Here is a 20,568-nt window from a genome sequence, read left to right as displayed (position 1 = left end):
TGACTGGATTATTTGTTCTTTGGGTATTGAGTTTGATAAGCTCTTTATAGATTTTGGATACGAGCCCTTTATCTGATATGTCGTTTGCAAATATCTTCTCCCATTCTGTCAGTTGTCTTTTGGTTTTGTTAACTGTTTCCTTTGCTGTGCAAAAGCTTTTGATCTTGATGAAATCCCAATAGTTCATTTTTGCCCTTGCTTCTGTTGCCTTTGGCGATGTTCCTAGGAAGAAGTTGCTGCGGTTGAGGTCAAAGAGGTTGCTGCCTGCATTCTCCTCAAGGATTTTGATAGATTCCTTTCTCACATTGAGGTCCTTCATCCATTTTGAGTCTATTTTCATGTGTGGTGTAAGGAAATAGTACAATTTCATTTTTCTGCATGTGGCTGTCCAATTTTCCCAGCACCATTTGTTGAAGAGGCTGTCTTTTTTCCATTGGATATTCTTTCCTGCTTTGTCGAAGATTAGTTGACCATAGAGTTGAGGGTCTATTTCTGGGCTCTCTATTCTGTTCCATTGATCTATATGTCTGTTTTTGTGCCAGTACCATACTGTCTTGATGATGACAGCTTTGTAATAGAGCTTGAAGTCTGGAATTGTGATGCCACCAACTTTGGCTTTCTTTTTCAATATTCCTTTGGCTATTCGAGGTCTTTTCTGGTTCCATATGAATTTTAGGATTATTTGTTCTATTTCTTTAAAAAATGGATGGGATTTTGATAGGGATTGCATTAAATGTGTAGATTGCTTTACAATAAACATTTTCACAATATTTGTTCTTCCAATCCATGAGCATGGAATATTTTTCCATTTCTTTGTGTCTTCCTCAATTTCTTTCATGAGTACTTTATAGTTTTCTGAGTATAGATTCTTTGCCTCTTTGGTTAGATTTATTCCTAGGTATCTTATGGTTTTGGGTGCGATTATAAATGGGACTGACTCCTCAATTTCTCTTTCTTCTGTCTTGTTGTTAGTGTAAAGAAATGCGACTGATTTCTGTGCATTGACTTTATATCCTGACACTTTACTGAATTCCTGTATAAGTTCTAGCAGTTTTGGAGTGGAGCCTTTTGGGTTTTCCACATATAGTATCATATCATCTGCAAAGAGTGATAGTTTGACTTCTTCTTTGCCAATTTGGATGCCTTTAATTTCTTTTTGTTGTCTGATTGCTGAGGCTAGGACTTCTAGTACTATGTTGAACAGCAGTGGTGATGACGGACATCCCTGCCGTGTTCCTGACCTTAGCGGAAAAGCTTTCAGTTTTTCTCCATTGAGAATGATATTTGCGGTGGGTTTTTCATAGATGGCTTTGATAATATTGAGGTATGTGCCTTCTATCCCTATACTTTGAAGAGTTTTAATCAGGAAGGGATGCTGCACTTTGTCAAACGCTTTTTCAGCATCTATTGAGAGTATCATATGGTTCTTACTCTTTCTTTTATTAATGTATTGTATCACATTGATGGATTTGCGGATGTTGAAACAACCTTGCATCTCTGGAATAAATCCCACTTGGTCGTGGTGAATAATCCTTTTAATGTACTGTTGGATCCTATTGGCCAGTATTTTGGTGAGAATTTTCGCATCTGTGTTCATCAAGGATATTTGTCTGTAATTCTCTTTTTTGATGGGATCCTTGTCTGGTTTTGGGATCAAGGTGATGCTGGCCTCATAAAATGAGTTTGGACGTTTTCCTTCCATTTCTATTTTTTGGAACAGTTTCAGGAGAATAGGAATTAATTCTTCTTTAAATGTTTGGTAGAATTCCCCTGGGAAGCCGTCTGGTCTTGGACTTTTGTTCGTTTGGAGATTTTTGATGACTGTTTCAATCTCCTTACTGGTTATGGGTCTGTTCAGGTTTTCTATTTCTTCCTGGTTTAGTTGTGGTAGTTTATATGTCTCTAGAAATGTATCCATTTCTTCCAGGTTGTCAAATTTTTTGGCGTAGAGTTGCTCATAGTATGTTCTTATAATTGTTTGTATTTCTTTGGTGTTGGTTGTGATCTCTCCTCTTTCATTCATGATTTTATTTACTTGCGTCCTTTCTCTTTTCTTTTTGATAAGTCTGGCCAGGGGCTTATCAATCTTATTAATTCTTTCAAAGAACCAGCTCCTAGTTCTGTTGATTTGTTCTATTGTTTTTTTTAGTTTCTATTTCATTGATTTCTGCTCTGATCTTTATGATTTCTCTTCTCCTGCTGGGTTTAGGCTTTCTTTGTTGTTCTCTCTCCAGCTCCTTTAGGTGTAGGGTTAGGTTGTGTATTTGAGACCTTTCTTGTTTCTTGAGAAAGGCTTGCACCGCTATATATTTTCCTCTCAGGACTGCCTTTGTTGTGTCCCACAGATTTTGAACCATTGTGTTTTCATTATCATTTGTTTCCATGAATTTTTTCAATTCTTCTTTAATTTCCTGGTTGACCCATTCATTTTTTAGAAGGATGCTGTTTAGTCTCCATGTATTTGCGTTCTTTCCAAATTTCCTCTTGTGATTGAGTTCTAGCTTCAGAGCATTGTGGTCTGTAAACATGCAGGGAATGATCTCAGTCTTTTGATACTGGTTGAGACCTGATTTATGACCCAGGATGTGGTCTATTCTGGAGAATGTTCCATGTGCACTAGAGAAGAATGTATATTCTGTTGCTTTGGGATGGAATGTTCTGAATATATCTGTGATGTCCATCTGGTCCAGTGTGTCATTTAAGGCCTTTATTTCCTTGTTGATCTTTTGCTTAGATGATCTGTCCGTTTCAGTGAGGGGAGTGTTAAAGTCCCCTGCTATTATTGTATTACTGTCAATGTATTTCTTTGATTTTGTTATTAATTGGTTTATATAGTTGGCTGCTCCCATGTTAGGGGCATAGATATTTAAGATTGTTAGGTCTTCTTGTTGGACAGACCCTTTAGTATGATATAGTGTCCTTCCTCATCTCTTATTATAGTCTTTGGCTTAAAATCTAATTGATCTGATATAAGGATTGCCACCCCAGCTTTCTTCTGACGTCCATTAGCATGGTACATTGTTTTCCACCCCCTCACTTTAAATCTAGAGGTGTCTTCGGGTCTAAAATGAGTTTCTTGTAGGCAGCATATTGATGGGTTTTGTTTTTTTATCCATTCTGATACCCTGTGTCTTTTGATTGGGGCATTTAGCCCATTAACATTCAGGGTAACTATTGAGAGATATGAATTTAGTGCCATTGTATTGCCTATAAGGTGACTGTTACTGTATATTGTCTCTGTTTCTTTCTGATCTACTACTTTTAGGGTCTCTCTTTGCTTAGAGGACCCCTTTCAATATTTCCTGTAGAGCTGGTTTGGTGTTTGCAAATTCTTTCAGCTTTTGTTTGTCCTGGAAGCTCTTTATCTCTCCTTCTATTTTCAATGATAGCCTAGCCGGATATAGTATTCTTGGCTGCATGTTTTTCTCGTTTAGTGCTCTGAATATATCATGCCAGTTCGTTCTGGCCTGCCAGGTCTCTGTGGATAGGTCCACTGCCAATCTAATGTTTTTACCCTTGTATGTTACAGACTTCTTTTCCTGGGCTGCTTTCAGGATTTTCTCTTTGTCGCTAAGACTTGTAAATTTTACTATCAGGTGACGAGGTATGGACCTATTTTTATTGATTTTGAGGGGCGTTCTTAGCATCTCCTGGATTTTGATGTTTGTTCCCTTTGCCATATTAGGGAAATTCTCTCCAATAATTCTCTCCAATATTCCTGCTGCTCCCGTCTCTCTTTCTTCTTCTTCTGGAATCCCAATTATTCTAATGTTGTGTCGTCTTATGGTGTCGCTTATCTCTCAAATTCTCTCCTCGTGGTCCAGTATTTGTTTGTCTCTCTTTTGCTCAGCTTCTTTATTCTCTGTCATTTGGTCTTCTATGTCACTAATTCTTTCTTCTGCCTCATTTATCCTAGCCATGAGAGCTTCCATTTTTGATTGCACCTCATTAATAGCTTTTTTGATTTCAACTTGGTTAGATTTTAGTTCTTTTATTTCTCCAGAAAGGGCTTTTATCTCTCTGGAGAGGGTTTCTCTAATATCTTCTATGCCTTTTTCGAGCCCGGCTAGAACCTTGAGAATTGTCATTCTGAACTCTAGATCTGTCATGTTACCAATGTCCATATTGATTAGGTCCCCAGCCTTCGGTACGGCCTCTTCTTCTTTTTTTTGAGGTGAGTTTTTCTGCCTTGTCATTTTGTCCAGATAAGATTTGCTTTCTCCTGCTGTGGAATTCTGCTGTTCTTGGTGACTGAAGTTGGTTTTGGATGGGTTTCTTGTTGATCTTCCAGGGGAGGGGCCTGTTGTGGTGATTCTCAAGTGTCTTTGCCGCAGGCAGAATTGCACCGCCCTTGCCAGGGGCCGGGCTAAGTAATCCACTCAGGTTTGCTTTCGGGAGCTTTTGTTCCCTGAGCGCTTTCCGTAGAGTTCCGGAGGACGGGAATGAAGATGGCGGCCTCCCAATCTCTCGGCCCAGAGGAGCCGAGAGCTTGGGGTTCCGCTCCTCAGTGCGCCCTTAGAGAAAAGCGCCCAACCGCCCTGCCTCCCTGGCTTGCGGTTGCGCCTTGAGGAAAGCAGTCAATTGCTGGAACCTGGAGAAAAGCGCCCAGTCGTTTCCATCTCCGTGGCCTCCGGCTGCGCTCCGAGCCCACCCAGCCTGCAACCGGCACAAGGTAAACCCGGGCTGAGAGCTCAGTCCTCGGCTCTGTCTCTGTAGCCGGCTTCCCCGCTCCAATACCTGCGAGCTCTGCGGCCCTCAGACACCCCCGGTCCTTCCGTGAGCCCGCGGGACCTGGGGTTATGCTGACCCCGCCTGTGTTTCCCCCCCGGTTTAGCTCCTAGAGCGATGTCTCCCAGTGGAGCAGACTTTTAAAAGTCCCGATTTTGTGCTCCGTTGCTCTGCCGCTTGCCGGGAGCCGGCCCCTCCCCTCAGGGTCTATCTTCCCATCGCTTTGGATTCACTTCTCTGCAGGTCCTACCTTTCAGAAAGTGATCGATTTTCTGTTTCTAGAATTGTTGCTCCTCTTCTCTTCAATTTCCCGTTGGATTTGTAGGTGTTCACAATGGTTAGATAAGCTATCTTGCTGATCTCCTGCTACCCAATGTCGTCTCAGCCTGCTACTTCTCCTCCATCTTGACTCCCTCTCATCGGTGCTTGGATTTTTATTATTATTAATTGTTAGATTTTAAAAGATAATCAGCTTTTACAATTCCTATTTTTTGGAATTTATAAAGTATTTTTTACAGCTCAGTGTATAATGAATGTTTTTAAATATTCTGTGAATACTATGTTTGTTAAATTTTACCAAAGAGTAAAAACTTAGATATATATTTTCTATATTTGTCATGTTTATCTTTTAATGATACAATTCAGATTTATTAAATTTGTTTTTTGCCAAAGCCTCTTATTGCTTTCTTGCTCCTTTCAGCTTTCCTTGTATCACTAAATTGTGTCGGTTTTATTTGTATTCAGTATTACGAGACACAGATAGTTACGCTAGTTAGGTCAACACTGTAGATTTTAACCTATATCACTAGAGGGTGCCAATCTTTATCATTTTAATCCTTGTGAATTAAATATCACTATATTATAAATATTGTGATTCTTATTTCTACTTATTTTTATAAATTGTATGTGCATTTTATTTATAACTCTTATAAACAGTATATGATAGAATTTCCCTTTTAAATAAAATGTAAAGATATTAGGTTGGGAATTTTAATTTTAAGATTTGAATATTTTGTTGTGTTGGATTTTATTCCTTCAGTTTTGCTTATTCTTGCTGATTATAACCATTATTATTATTACGATTACAGCTAAATAGGTTGAGATTTCTTTTATCTTTTTCACTGTTAAATAATTTCTTTAAAAAATATTTGATAACAAAATGTTGCCATAATCTTGGTTTCAACTTGAAAGTTAACCTGTATATTTAAATTAAAATAAATAGCATTGTATGAGAAGTAATATATGTGTTTCAATATGATAAATAAATTTACATTAGAAAATTATTTTCTCTTTTACTACTGAAATTCAGGTCTTATATAACAATGGGGACTTTGATGGACCTGCACAAAGAGTTTCTCGATCAACATCTTGTAAGTCATTACATGGCTATTTATTATATTTTATTTACATCAAAACATATATTAACACAAAGTTTTATTTTACATTCATACTAATATTTAATTTTTAAACGTTCATGTTTTCCATAAACAATATTTTAAGTTGCCTATAAAAAGATGTATAGGTAAATAAAGTACAATATTTTACTTCATTTTTAATTTTTGAGTATAGTTGATACACAATGTTACATTATTTTCAGGTATACAACATAGTGATTTAACAACTATACTTTATGCTATGTTCACCTCAAATGTGGCTACCATCTGTCACCATGCAACACAATTACAATATCACTGGCTCTATTCCTTATGCTGTGCCTTTTATTCCAGTGATTTAATCATTTCATAACTGAAAGCCTGTGCCTCCCACTCCCGTCACCCATTTTACTCATCCCCTCACCCCTCTTCTCATAGACAACCATCAGTTTGTTCCCTGTAAAATACAGTATTTTAAATTCTATTAGGAGATTCAATTATTAAAGGATTATTGATTTCATAAAATAATTCACAAGTCTTATCTATATAGACTTAAATTATGATTAGGTTTATGACACTTTTTCATGTTTGTTTTGTGTACTGTTTTGGAGATTGTTACTTATTTTATCTTATTCTGTCAGTCCAAGGTAAGCTTGGTAGAAGTAGGCATTAGAAAAAAATCTGTCCTAATTTACGTAACTAAAGCCAAGATAATGCTTAATAACAATATGCTTATTTGATTTTTCATCGTTAATATTTTACACATTTAAATCAAAACAAAGTTGCAGATAGAAAAAAAAATCACTTAGGGGCACCTGGGTGGCTCTCTGGGTTAAAGCCTCTGCCCTCAGCTCAGGTCATGATCTCAGGGTCCTGGGATCGAGCCCCACATCGGACTCTCTGCTTGGCAGGGAGCCTGCTTCCTCCTCTCTCTCTGCCTGCCTCTCTGCCTGCTTGTGATATCTGTCTGCCAAATAAATAAATAAAATCTTTAAAAAATCACAAATTTAAATGTCATCATGATAATGAAAATAACAGGTACCTGTCACCACTCCCCAATCTCTGTCCTGCTCGTGGAGAGGACCAATTTTCACCCTTTCTGTTTTCAGTTCTCCTTATAGTTCTCTCCATATATGTCAAGAATATTGCTATTCTTTCTAGAGCTAAGATAAACATTGCCCATTGATCTGATCCTATGAAGGAAGAAGACTTAGTTCATTGTTTTAAGTTTTCTCTGCCTATTGGCTTGTAAATTAAGTTAAATTATTTAAATCTCTATGTATTGTGTTACTAACCACAGGCTGTTTCTGATGCTATCATTGCAGCATCTCAGCCTCTCTCTCTTACACACATATGCATCTGCACGATGATGAACACCTTCTTTTCTGAAGTCTTTGAAAAAGAGGAAAGAGATAAAAGCTCCTGTTCCAAGCTGCTTTCCTAAGGCCCATGTACAGTTTTCATTCTTTCTGTTCAGAGGCTTAAACTAAATGTTCCCAATGTGAAATGCCCACCCAATTCAGCCAAGTAGCTTTGATTTTATTACCATTTCAGTACTTTTCTTTTATAATTCTTTACGATAAAAACAGCTTCATTGATTTTTTTTCCCCCGAGCATGCAGATAGCTTATAGCCGCAGCACCTACTATTGGGGGTCAAAGACTCAACTGGGGACATTTCACACTCACATCTTAATAGGCCAGATGTGAGACCGCTTCACTCAGAAAGACACAGAACGGGAAACACAGGGTGCCAGTGAGGGAAGCTATCAGCCTCAACTGCGGTAGCAATGAGCATGGTGGTCTGAGAACCATTCTGTGACCCCTCCCTGCCACCCCCCAGAGGTGAGGGAAGAGAATCAGACCACGTGTATGAGGCTGGGAGCTGCCCTGGCTTAGAATCCCCGTGTTAAGAAAGGAACCAGCATCTCTTAGAATAGTCCCAGGGGCATAGCTTCCAGACGTGCCCACAGGGATGGGGCCAGAAATGAGATGTGCCCTGGGTTACTCCATTCAGGAAAACCTAAAGCTAGGGTTTCCCCCAGGATGGTGTAGTCGGTACAAAAACCTCCCTGTCCAGATACAGTTTAGCAATCAGGGATCATTTTCACCATTGGCAATATTGCCTTTTAACACAGGTAATATTTCACTTTTCTCAGATTTCCATGTCAGTGGGGCTAGAGAGTTATCCCAAGGTCATTTTTCCATAACGCAGGAAATGTTTTATTGACTTTCTGCTCCCAATGGCATTGTCATTAGAGATAAACAGTTAAGACATTACTTAAAAAATTTAAATTCAATTAGCCAACAACATTAATAGTGACATCTTCTCCAGGGGAGGTCTGGGGCTGGCCCTTGCCAACCAGAAATACTAGAAAAGTATTGCTGAGCTTCCCTGGCATAAGATTTCCTCATTTATATTTTGACAACATTTTCTAGTGAACTCCTGGGGCCCCTTTCTTCTTGTACTGATTTGGACTCCCTAGGTGTACAGCTCAGCCGCTGAGGTAAAATTTTCCTTCATTAGTTTTCTCTTTTAGAATTGCTACATCTGAATCTAACTTTTTAAAAAATTTACTTGTATATATTCTCTAGTGTAAGGAGAAAATATTCTAATGCTTGCACATATAAAAATGAAATGCTTGATTCTACCCTGGCACTTGATCAATATTTTGACCTGGCATAGAATTCTAAGTTTAAAAATCTAGAATTAAAAAAGGATTTCTGTTTTGTTCTCCTACACCCAGCATTACTTTTTTTTTTTTTTTTTTTTAATTTGACAGACAGAGAGGGAGAGATCAAGTAGTCAGAGAGGCGGGTGGGGATGGGGGCAGTCAGGCTCCCCGCTGAGCTGAGAGCCCAATGCGGGGCTCAATCCCAGGACCCTGAGATCATGACCTGAGCTGAAGGCAGAGGCTTAACACAGTGAACCACCCAGTCACCCCCAGCATTACTTTCTAATGCCTTCCCATTTCTCAATCTTTTCCTATATTCCCATATTTTTGTTCTCTTGGGAACTTTTAGGGTTTCCTCTTATTCTTGGTCTTGCATTGGTCTTTTTTTCATTTCTTTTCCTGGATGTTATTGGCTTTTTTTGTCCTCGAGACTTATATTTCTGAGAAATTTTCTTTGCTCTATTTTTTTTTCCCCCTGTAGTCCTTTTGGCACTCCTGTTAGTCACATTTTGGAAACTGTCAATCAGTTTATTATTTTGGAATCCCCCTCTCTTGTTGAGAGTTTCCTTGAGAGTGTGGTTCTTATCAGCAGTCTGATCAAAGCCATAGTGAGACAATAGGAGAAGTTGATTAGAAATGCTGTGATCCTTAGAGGGGCTGTTGACTGAGGATTCTTTGTATTATTATTTTTTCTGTTTATTAAAATAGAATTTTACTTTATTATTTACTTATATAACATCTACTTTTTTACTTCTTTTTAAAAAAATTTGTCCAAGTTTTATTTAAATTCAAGTTAGTTGACATAGAGTGTAGTACTGGTTTTAGGAGTAGAATTTAGTAACTCATCACTTACATATAACACTCAGTGCTTATCACAGGTGCCCTCCTTAATGCCCATCACCCATTTAGTCCATCCCACCACTCACCTCCCCTCCAGCAACCCTCAGTTTGTTTCCTACAGTTTATAGTCTCTTATGGTTTGCCTCTATCTCTGTTTCTACCTTATTTTATTTTTCCTTCTCTTTCCCCACGTTCATCTGTTTTGTTTCGTAAATTCCACACATGAGTGAAATCATATGGTATTTGTCTTTCTCTGGCTTATTTCATTTAGCCCTCTAGCTCCATCCACATCATTGCAAATGGCAAGATTTCATTCTTTTTGATGGCCGAGTAATATTCCATCATATATGTAATAAACATATTATATATATGAAAATATATATATATTCACACACACACACACACACACACACACACACACATATTCACATCTTCTTTATCCATTCATCAGTTGATGACACATGGACTCTTTCCAGAGTTTAGGTATTGTGATAATGTTGCTATAAACATCAGGGTGCATGTGCCCCTTCAAATCTGTATTTTTATATCCTTTAGATAAATACCTTGTAGTACAATTGCTGGGTGGTAGGGTAGTTCTATTTTCAGCTTCTTGAGGAGTATCCATATTGTTTTCCAGAGTGGCTGCACCAGTTTGCATTCCCACCGACAGTGTGTGAGGGTTCCTTTTTCTCTGCTTCCTCACCAACATCTGTTGTTTCCTGTATTGTTAATTTTAGAGTCATTCTGACAGGTGTGAGGTGTTATCTCATTGTGGTTTTGACTTGTATTTCCATGATGATGAATGATGTTCAGCATCTTTTCATGTGTCTGTTAGCCATCTGGTTATCTTCTTTGGAAAGATGTCTATTTATGTTTCTGCCCATTTCTTAATGGGATTATTTTGGGGGGGGGTGAGTTTGAGAAATTCTTTATCAATTTTGGATCCTAACCCTTTATCAGATATGTCATTTATAAATATCTTCTCCCATTCCATAGGTTGCCTTTTAGCTCTGTTGATTGTTTCCTTCTCTGTGCAGAAGGTTTTAATCTTGATTAAGCCCCGATAATTTGTTTTTGTTTTTCTTGCCTCTGGCAATGTGTCTAATAAGAAGTTGCTAATACTGAGGTCAAAGAGTTTACTGCCTGTATTCTCCTCTAGTATTCTCTTTCATCTCCCTTTTCTCCAGAAAAGGGCATGATTTCATGTTAAACTCTGGTGAAAATTTACATCAGGATAAGTAATCCTAATGGTAGAATGAAACAGTTTTTGTCCCTTGGTTAATTGGTTTTATGCCTTAGTGAGTAGATGAGAAGTTTTATCTGTGTGGAACAGAAGTCTTTCTGATCCTTTTGGGAAGCTATCTGCTTCTGCACAAAAGTTAAACTATGTGTGTTTTTCTCCGAGATTTGTAATAACTGGATTATCTCTCTTATCCCTTCAAAATGGAATGCTGGAAGAAAGAGAATTAAGCCTAAAGGATTGTGTTGCATAAAGGAACAATATCTTGTGGGAGAAAAGAGAGTTTTTCTTTTATATTCTAATTATTCCTTTAAAATATTAGGTGTTTTTGTTTGTTTTGAGTAATGTAGGCAAAATACACAAAATCAAGAATTTTTTCTATTTAGTCTCATTCTAAAAACTATTTTTTGAAAACTTCAAAAGAAGATAACATATTAAAATGAAAGTACTTTTTAAAAAAAAAGATTTTATTTATTCATTTGACAGAGACAGAGAGAAAGATCACAAGTAGGCAGCGAGGCAGGCAGAGAGAGGGGGGAATGCAGGCTCCTCGCTGAGCAGAGAGCCTGATGTGGGGCTCGATCCCAGGACCCTTAGATCATGACCTGAGCCGAAAGCAGAGGCTTAACCCACCGAGCCACCCAGATGCCCCAAAATGAAAGTACTTTAAAGGTGATATCAAAAAATCCAGTTAAATATTTGCCATAATAAATTTCTTCATGTGTTATTTTTCACTTCTAGATAATTCTAGAGCACTGATTACATTTCTGGTATTTCTGATCATTGTGACATTCCTAGCCCTCCTCGTTGTTCTCTATAAAATCTATGACCTTCGCAACAAGAGGTCCAGGTAAGAGTTGATTTCAAAATGAAAAATAATAGTAATAATGATGAAAGCACCCATATATGGGGCAACTTTAGAACCAGTTAAGTAAAGAAGGGGAAGTAGCATGAAGTCCAGTTTGTCAGTGAACTTTTGATCAAAAACTTAGTGTGGTCTTCTTTGTTTATAGTAAATACTAATTGTTTTTACATTTACTAATAATGTTATGGATTTTTAAAAGTAATAACCAATGAAATGAATAAATATTTATTCTTTTAGTACAAAGTAGGTCAGAGGGCTCTATAAATGATAAAGGCAAAAAGGAAAGAGAGAAATACCTAAGGAATTATATATATTCCCTTGGCCAGGAACAGCTACATTTTATGAAAAACAAGAATTTAAAAACAAAAAATGTAGCCACTTAATTGCGTTTAACAGACAACTCCTAGTTGGTTTCTTCCTCCCTTAATTTTTCTTTACTCCTCTCTGTCTCCCATGTCTCCTCTCCTTCATTCTTTTCTCCCTCCCCTGCCATGTTCCTTCCTCCTCCCTTCCCTCCCCTTCCCTTTCTCTCTTCCCCTCCTCTCTTCTCCTTTCCCCTTTATCCTCCCTGTCTCCATTACTTCCTTCCTCAATACATGCACTAAATATAAATTGAATCCCAACTGAACTCTTATGTTTCTTTAAAAATATATAAACTTCCATTTCTTATTTTCACAGCAATATGGAAGAAGAGGTTATACTTGTTGAAAGGGGTAAGTGGAGATATTTTTTTACTGGTGAATATCCCCTTGCACATTTGAATCCATTTATTTTAAATAAGAAGTCAACATTTAAAAAAATATAATTTGGACTTCCTCTGTTGATACAATCATGCAACTTAAATTCATTTATTCTCTCTCTCTCTCTCTCTATATATATATATATATAAATAAGTAAAATATAAATAAAATAAATATATATTATATTGTATACATATATATATATAAATTCTATTTAGATCAGTAAGTACTATGAATTTCCCAGTATATGCCAAACATTGTGCCAGCATTGAAAACTTTGCAATTATAGACCACAGACTCTGCTCTTAAAAGGTTTAAAATTTAACAGAGGAAAACAGAAATATCGAGACTATATGAAAGCCATTTGGTAAATGCCATAGTGATTGAATGTGTATGATGCTATGGAAAGATAGAAGGCTGAGTGGGAAAGGCAGGCATCTGGGTCTTCTAAGATTGTGGGGAGACATTAGATCAACCAATGAGGGAGTGGTGGATGGAAGAACAGATGGAAAGTCTCATAGAGGAGGAAGTGGTAAGTGTGGTCAAGTCTCTTCCAGGATGGGATGGTGGCTTTTCACTAAAGGCTCATTTATGAGCATGACAAAAAAATTGTAATTTGACTTAGGTAAGAAAAAGGAATTCCATTTTTTCTCTTCTTTTTCAACTTTTATACTATTTCTTTAATTCTTTCAATGTGATTTTGGATCTGGTAAAAGGGGATGGAGATAAAGATTGAAACTATGTTTACAATAAAGAAAATGATTTGTTGTCTCATATTCAAGACAGCAAAAATTTAAGAACTCCTCTGTCTTATTGGAACTTCTGACAGGTTTTCCTCTGCAAGAGCAGGTTCTAAATCAGTAAGCAAAAGCATTAGGATTGGTTCTTTAGAGTTCCTTGGCTTTATTTTCCACTGCAAAATCTATCACTACCTGATATTGTATTATATATTTTACTTGTTCGATAACTCTCCTCCCCTAACTAGAATGTAAGCGAGGGATATGAAGACAGGGAGATTTTTCTTTCTCGTTTCACTGCTCTATCCCCAGTACCTATCTGAGTATGTGGCATTCAAAACATGTCAATGAATACATGCATGAATGAGGTAAAATGTTCTGAAAATTAGTTCTGATAGACAGAGGGAAGAATGAAGAGCACAAGAATAACAAGCCCCTAAGCAGAGAAGGGGAATGAATTTCAGGGTGTCAACGCAGACTAGGAAGGGTCAAAGAAGACTTTTATCTCAAAGTTGATACTGATTGTCCGTTTGCATGCATTAGAACTTACCCAAACTCCATTTAACCTCAATTGTCGCTCTAAATTCAGAACGAATGAATATCAGAGATTCCCAACAACCCAAAGAAGCAACTTTGTTAAGAGTATTTGGATAGACTGTTTCCACAAACAATAAGATAAATGTGCAATCCTAACAGACATCTTCTTTCTTTACCTCATAGAGAACATTAACCTGAACAGAAGAAACATATTTTTCATATGTGTGACAGTTTACATTCTCTTATTCTTCTGAAACTGTTGTTCAGGAGCAATGCACGACTGTAGCTCTCTATATATTTTACTCCTTACTAAGTTATTAAAAAAGTGTAGAATATAATGGGGTTTGTACCCTCGAGGCATAGCAGATAAGCACAACTTGTTTAGAGCTTAGTGTGAAGGGAATATCGAATGAAGCTGAATCCTGACTATCAGGGTATTAATCATATTCTCTTATCTGTATGTTCACAAAATTTCATAATAACTTGAAAAAGGAAAAAATAATAACTATAATATAGGCACATAAGTATAGTAACTGTTGTATTAATGACGTAGTCAAACCTTAGATTTAGGCAATGGAACACTAATAATAGTGTTATAATTTTTTAACAAGTAGAGTTACCTGCTCATGTTAGTATTTCAGAAGACTAATTTTGGGGGCAGTTTAAAAGAAAAGTTATGGGGCGCCTGGGTGGCTCAGTGGGTTAAAGCCTCTGCCTTCAGGTTCTGGGATCGAGCCCCGCATTGGGCTCTCTGCTCAGCGGGGAGCCTGCTTCCCCCCTCTCTCTCTGCCTGCCTTTCTGCCTATTGTGATCTCTGTCTGTCAAATAAATAAATAAATAATCTTAAAAATAATAAAATAAAAATAAAAAATAAATAAAAGAAAAGTTAGCATAAGGAAAAACTAGAGACAAGGAGAGGAGTTCGGAAGATGTAGTTGCGTGCATGAGGAGGACTGTCTGCCCCTGACCACTGGCAGAGGGATCGAAAGCACCCAGTGACCTACTGGATATGGAGATGGAGGGGGATATCTTGGATCATGTGGAAGTTTCGATCTTAAATTACTTTGTGAATGGTGATCTTGTTTACTGAGATTTGAAATACTTGAGTCAAGGAAACATTATTTTTACTTTGAACATTTTGACTTTGAGATACATGTGGTATAACTGTATGGGAAATCTGGGAGATGGTCTGAAAGGTTAATATAAAGCCCAGCAGAGGGCTGGAGCCCAAAATTTAGAAATCATGGGTTTATAGGTGAATCTTTGTAGGTGAGGGAGATTTTCCAGATGGAATATGTATGAGGAGGAAAGGAGAAAAGGGTTAATATAAGCTACAAATTTAATGGAATTTGTATGAACACTTGAAAGATAGACATAACCCTGGTCATGAATCCTTAATATGTTTAAAGATGATGAAAAACAGCTGATGAGTGTAGAGCCAATCCATGCTGATATTTTGTTGGAAACTTACAAGAGGAAGATTGCTGATGAAGGAAGACTTTTTCTGGCTGAATTTCAGGTGCGTGCTCCTCTTGATATATGATGAGAAATTTACTCAATTGTCAAGATCATTCCATTTTAAATGTATTATATAACTATTTGCCTTTGTAGTTTATCCCACGTAATACTGCAGCATAGTCAAAGCAGAGATTATTAAGATATTTACAGAACAAAAGAGATAGTTATAGTAATGAAACAAGTAAACATTTCAAAAATAATTCTTCATTGTATCATTATCAGTTTTGAGGTTGTGACACAAAACATATTTGGCCAGTTTTGTACTTATAGTCTAGGTAAATATCCAAGTTTGTGTTTTTAAATGAATATTACAGTGGTAATTAATTAGGAATTTACTTTCACTTGTGGGTTTTATTCTCAAAATAGCCAGGCCAACATTCATTTTTTAGTTGTTTTTTTTTTTGGCATAATTTCTAACAATATTAATTTCAATGACACGACACAGCTTGTTTATCAGCATAAAGGAAATACGTTATAGGATGTTTCCTTTGCTCAAAATGACAAATGGCAAGGGGAAAATTGTTTTTCTTGAATCTGCTGTGACCCAAAGGATCTTTATGTCTTTCAGAGCATTCCACGGGTGTTCAGCAAGTTTTCTATCAAGGATGCTCGAAAACCCTTTAACCAGAATAAAAACCGTTATGTTGACATCCTTCCTTGTACGTACTCATTGAGAATTGGATTTCCATATATTTAGGCTACTTGATTATTCATTATTTCATTTATTTATATTTTTTTTCTTTGAACAGATGATTATAACCGTGTTGAACTCTCTGATATAAATGGAGATGCAGGGTCAAATTATATAAATGCCAGCTATATTGATGTGAGTAAAAATGTACAACTGCCAGATTATTTTGTATCTTTGTTGTTTTTTCATTGACCATTTTCATTATCTATGCATTCCATTCAGTTCCTTCTTTATCATGGCAAAACTTTAGAAATATTATTAGAAATAGTTTGAAGTAAACCCCTAATGTCACTGAGATAAACAACAAAATCATTAATAACTGTAAGTATAGTTATTATTTGTTATTGGTACTAGGTATTTTATAGAACTTTTTCTACAAAATAAATGATGCTAATATCTAAAATACTCTGGTACCTACTATGTGCTGGGTATTAGACTAAATGAGCTATGTATATATTGCTCATGAGAGCCCCACATTTGCCCTGGCCATGTGTACCATTCATGCTCACTGTAGAGGTGAGAGGTGAAGACTGGGAGGCTCTGGGGAAGTAGTTGTCCTTGCCCTCATTCAATTAGTAAAAGGTTGACTTGGGATTCAAACCCAGGTCTGCCTGACTCCAAACTATGATGCTTCAATTGTATTACATTGCACGTCAGCAGAGATGTTCTTCATTGACCCGGCTCATATGTTCATTGTATTTACCCAAAGCCAAATACTGCATACAGTTAATGTATCCATAATAGTTGAAAATGTTATTTATTATATGATTGTTAAATAAATAATGTACCACACAATTTTTTTGAAAAATTAAGTGGTGTAACAATAGAGTGAGACTGAAAAATTCTCCTTCCACACAATCCACCATTTGCCCCATGTCTCTGTTTACCAGAACAGGTAACCTTTACGTTGTTTCTTATTGATCCAGCCAGTTTCTTTATAAACAAGAGAATGCCAACTTTTTTTATCCTCTTCTTTATCCAAAAATGTTAACATATATTCATATTGTTCTGTGCCATGCTTTATATACATATGTGAGATTTATATATGTATGTGTATATGTATATACATATATGTGTGTGTGTGTGTGTGTATACACAGAAAAAAATTATATATATAATCACTGCAAGAAAAGGGATTGGCAAATTTTTTTCTGTAAGGGGCCTAACAACAAATATTTTGGGTTTTCAGGACATAGCACTTCTGTCACAATTACTGAGATCTGAAGTTTAGTGGCCACATCCAGAGATAATACACAATGTGAATGTATTCATTTTTTTTTTTTTTTTTTTCAAAATCAGACACAGGGCACCTGGGTGGCTCAGTGGGTTAAGCCTCTGCCTTCGGCTCAGGTCATGATCTCCGGGTCCTGGGATTGAGCCCCACATCGGACTCTCTGCTCAGTGGGGAGCCTGCTTCCTCCTCTCTCTCCTCCCTCCTCTCTCTGCCTTTCTGCCTACTTGTGATCTCTCTCTCTCTCTCTCTGTCAAATAAATAAAATCTTAAAAAAAAAAAAAACAAAATCAGACACAAGTTGTAGCTTGCTGACCCTGGACATAGAGTATTTCTATACCTTTCTCTCAGATTTTATAAGTCATTCATGGTTATAGCTGAATTGTGATTTAGTTAATCATTTCCTGTATTAATGGACATTAAATGCCTTTTCTAATCTTCTGCTTTTACAAACAATGGTTCAATGAATAATCTTGACTCATTATTTTACACTGGGCTTTAGTATATATAGGATAAATTCCTAAAAGAAGAATTTCTAGGTCAAAGAGAATATGCATTTGCAATTTTAAAAGACATTTCCAAAAGGCCCCCACTAGGGTTGTACCAATTTACATGCCGCCAGCAGTGCATGAAGAGGGCTTATTTCCACAGACTGCCAAAAGAGTAATCAACAAAAAATTGTTTCGACAGTCAAATGGTTGACAAAGTGTATATCATGCTACTCTCTATGCTGGTTTATGAGGTAATTCACAAACTTTTCTTAAAGAAAAAAATTGAAATTGAAGTTTGTTTGTTTTGATCTACGTGAATATATAATCTTTCAGTGGAATAGGTAAAATGGTCAAATCATATTTATTTACTTACTCACATGATGTGTTAGTTTCCTAGGGCTGACATAACAAAACACCACAAACTGGGTGGCCTAAAACAACATAAATTTGTCCTCTTAAAGTTCTGGAGACAAGAAGTCTGAAATCCAAGTGTCAGCAGAGCCATGCTCCCTCCGTAGGATCTGAGGGAAACCCTCCCTTGCCTCTTCCAGCTTCTAGTAGCTCCTGGCAATCCTTGGCTTGCAGCTGTTATCACCCTAATCTGTGCTTCCATCATCACGTGACCTCCTTTCCTGTGCGATTCTACATCACTATGTCCCCTTTCTCTCATAAAGACACCAGTCATTAGAATGAGGGCCCATTTTCAGTCCGTAGAACCTCATCTTCCACAAAGATCTTCTTTGCAAATGAAATCATATTTTGACATTCTGACTGGATATGAGGTTTTGAAGGATGCTATTCAATCCTCTATACACAGATTATGTAAAATTATAGCAAAACTTTAAAATTTTGGATCATTTATGAAACATGCATCTTCACCATTTTTGCAAGTAGAAGCAGAGCTGGGATTTATCTTCTCGGCATTCTGTCCCTAGAGTTGGCACTCTAACCAATACCTATATCCTGCCTCCTATCCACTTTGTTTAATACATGACACATTTTGTATCCTTGCTTACTGTTGTCTCTGCAAGTTCAATCCCAAGCAACAAATATCTCTTCCATAGACATATACTCATGATATTCACAATAAAATTTCTTACTTTATTCCTTTTTAATATGATCAACAAAAGGCTTAGTTATAATAATGAGCAACACTTAGAAATGTGAGGTCATAGTCTAAAGATAATTATGAGTACTGCATCATAATTTTGACCTCTATTTTAACTGATTCTGCAAGTAACTTCTGTAGACTTTCACAATTATCATTGATAAACTTTATTTTAGTACATAGTGTTTCTTTCACATTGTTTTTCAAAGAAAATTGAGAACAGATTTTATAAGAATTTAGCTGGTCTCTGAAAAAAAAAACATATAATCTATATTCAAATATCTATGGTAATTATGGTATTGAATTAATACCTATTTTTCTCCACCAGAGCTGGGAGCTCCTAAAAAGCGCGTTTTCAGCTTTTGGATAGCTACTTGATATATTGTAGCCCCTCAATAAATAAGTGTTAATTAAGTTAATATATGACTAACACTATGTCATGAGATAGAAGTTTCAGGAAGTTATTGATTTAATCCTGAATTTTTGTGGCCCATGTAACCATATTTCATCGAATGGGCAAAGGTTATCTCTCTGAAGGCTTCTCTGATTGCTGAGGTGAATTTAAGGAATATGGGATAATTTGGAAAAAATTAGACAATATCTTATCTGCCTCTGTACTCCTTCTTTACTTTGGTAATAGGAGTGGAAAAAGCAGATATGTAGGTAATGAAATGAAAGTTATTGTATCTTTTATCTACAATGGCAGAGAAGGAGTCTAGGGAATCCGCGGTCTATCCCAGCACCAGTTAAAAGGTAGAAATGTGGGGATCATCTCAGAATGATTTACTGAAAGAAATTGAGTAAAAATCCCAAAAGCAAATATACGGCTTGTACGAAGGTTTAAATTGTAACAGATGGTTTTGTAAGAGTTGGCAGGACATAAAATATAAGAATGTCTGGATTACTTTTATAAATTGCTGCACTACCCCAGATGAGGATGAAATCTGATTTCTAAAATTGTTTTGGGTATATGGGAAAGACACATGAAAGCCATGAATATGGTTTGTAAATGCTAACATGTTTGGCACAGTTTAATGGGTGATCACGAGTTAATAAAATCCCCCCTTATAATTTGAAAATGTTAAGAAAAATCCACAACCAAGAAATGGTGGCTCTAAATCAACCTCCTTTAACTCACAATTTTGCATGTAAATGAGTAATTGAGGGTTCACTAAATGATATACCTTTGTATGTGTTTTGAACAGGGCTTCAAAGAACCCAGGAAATACATTGCTGCACAAGGTAATTTACCTGATAGTCTAACATTCTTTTTGAAAAATTGTTTCATAGTTCTTTTATCAGAAGATATTTATCAGTTAGTATTTATTTACCTCCTAGGTCCCAGGGATGAAACTGTTGATGATTTCTGGAGGATGATCTGGGAACAGAAAGCCACGGTTATTGTCATGGTCACTCGATGTGAAGAAGGAAACAGGGTAAATGACATAGGGTGAAGATGGGGGTTAGGAAAAGAGCAAAACAAAACACACATATTTCTTGATGACAAAAACAGACAGTTCTCTATTGTAATCAGTGTAACACTTGACTTAAACATTTCATACATGTAGAAAAATAAAGTATGCACATACCTAAATATATGTATATATGAATGAAATTTAAGTGTTTGTGCTTAATTGCTGGCCTTACATTTGATTCCCATTTCTTTGCAGTATTGTTATGAGTTTAGTGCATTTCAGTGTGCTGATTTCACAACCACTCGTGAATACTTAAAACAAGACTGTCCTTGGGCAGATAGGTGGTAATTCATGTAATAGGACTTTAGGAAGCGTGAAAAC

At 36.6% G+C, this 20,568-nt stretch overlaps 1 protein-coding gene across 2 annotated transcripts in view; it reads left to right on the top strand.

The window, feature by feature from the left end:
• PTPRC (protein tyrosine phosphatase receptor type C) overlaps window positions 1-20,568 on the top strand; it is a 133,143-nt gene that overhangs the window by 93,178 nt on the left and 19,397 nt on the right. For both annotated transcript variants that reach the window (XM_080824960.1, XM_080824959.1), the window contains exons 13-20: window positions 6,038-6,098; window positions 11,596-11,704; window positions 12,398-12,432; window positions 15,143-15,252; window positions 15,820-15,910; window positions 16,001-16,077; window positions 19,978-20,014; window positions 20,111-20,208. In XM_080824960.1, the coding sequence (XP_080681086.1) occupies window positions 6,038-6,098; window positions 11,596-11,704; window positions 12,398-12,432; window positions 15,143-15,252; window positions 15,820-15,910; window positions 16,001-16,077; window positions 19,978-20,014; window positions 20,111-20,208 (618 nt within the window). The remainder of the gene's footprint in view (window positions 1-6,037; window positions 6,099-11,595; window positions 11,705-12,397; window positions 12,433-15,142; window positions 15,253-15,819; window positions 15,911-16,000; window positions 16,078-19,977; window positions 20,015-20,110; window positions 20,209-20,568) is intronic.

Source organism: Martes martes (genome assembly GCF_963455335.1).
Source record: "Martes martes genome assembly, chromosome: 15".
In the NCBI taxonomy this organism is placed as follows: domain Eukaryota; kingdom Metazoa; phylum Chordata; class Mammalia; order Carnivora; family Mustelidae; genus Martes; species Martes martes.
The sequence above is the reverse complement of the archived record's forward strand: the minus strand, read 5'-3'. Positions and strand labels throughout refer to the sequence as shown.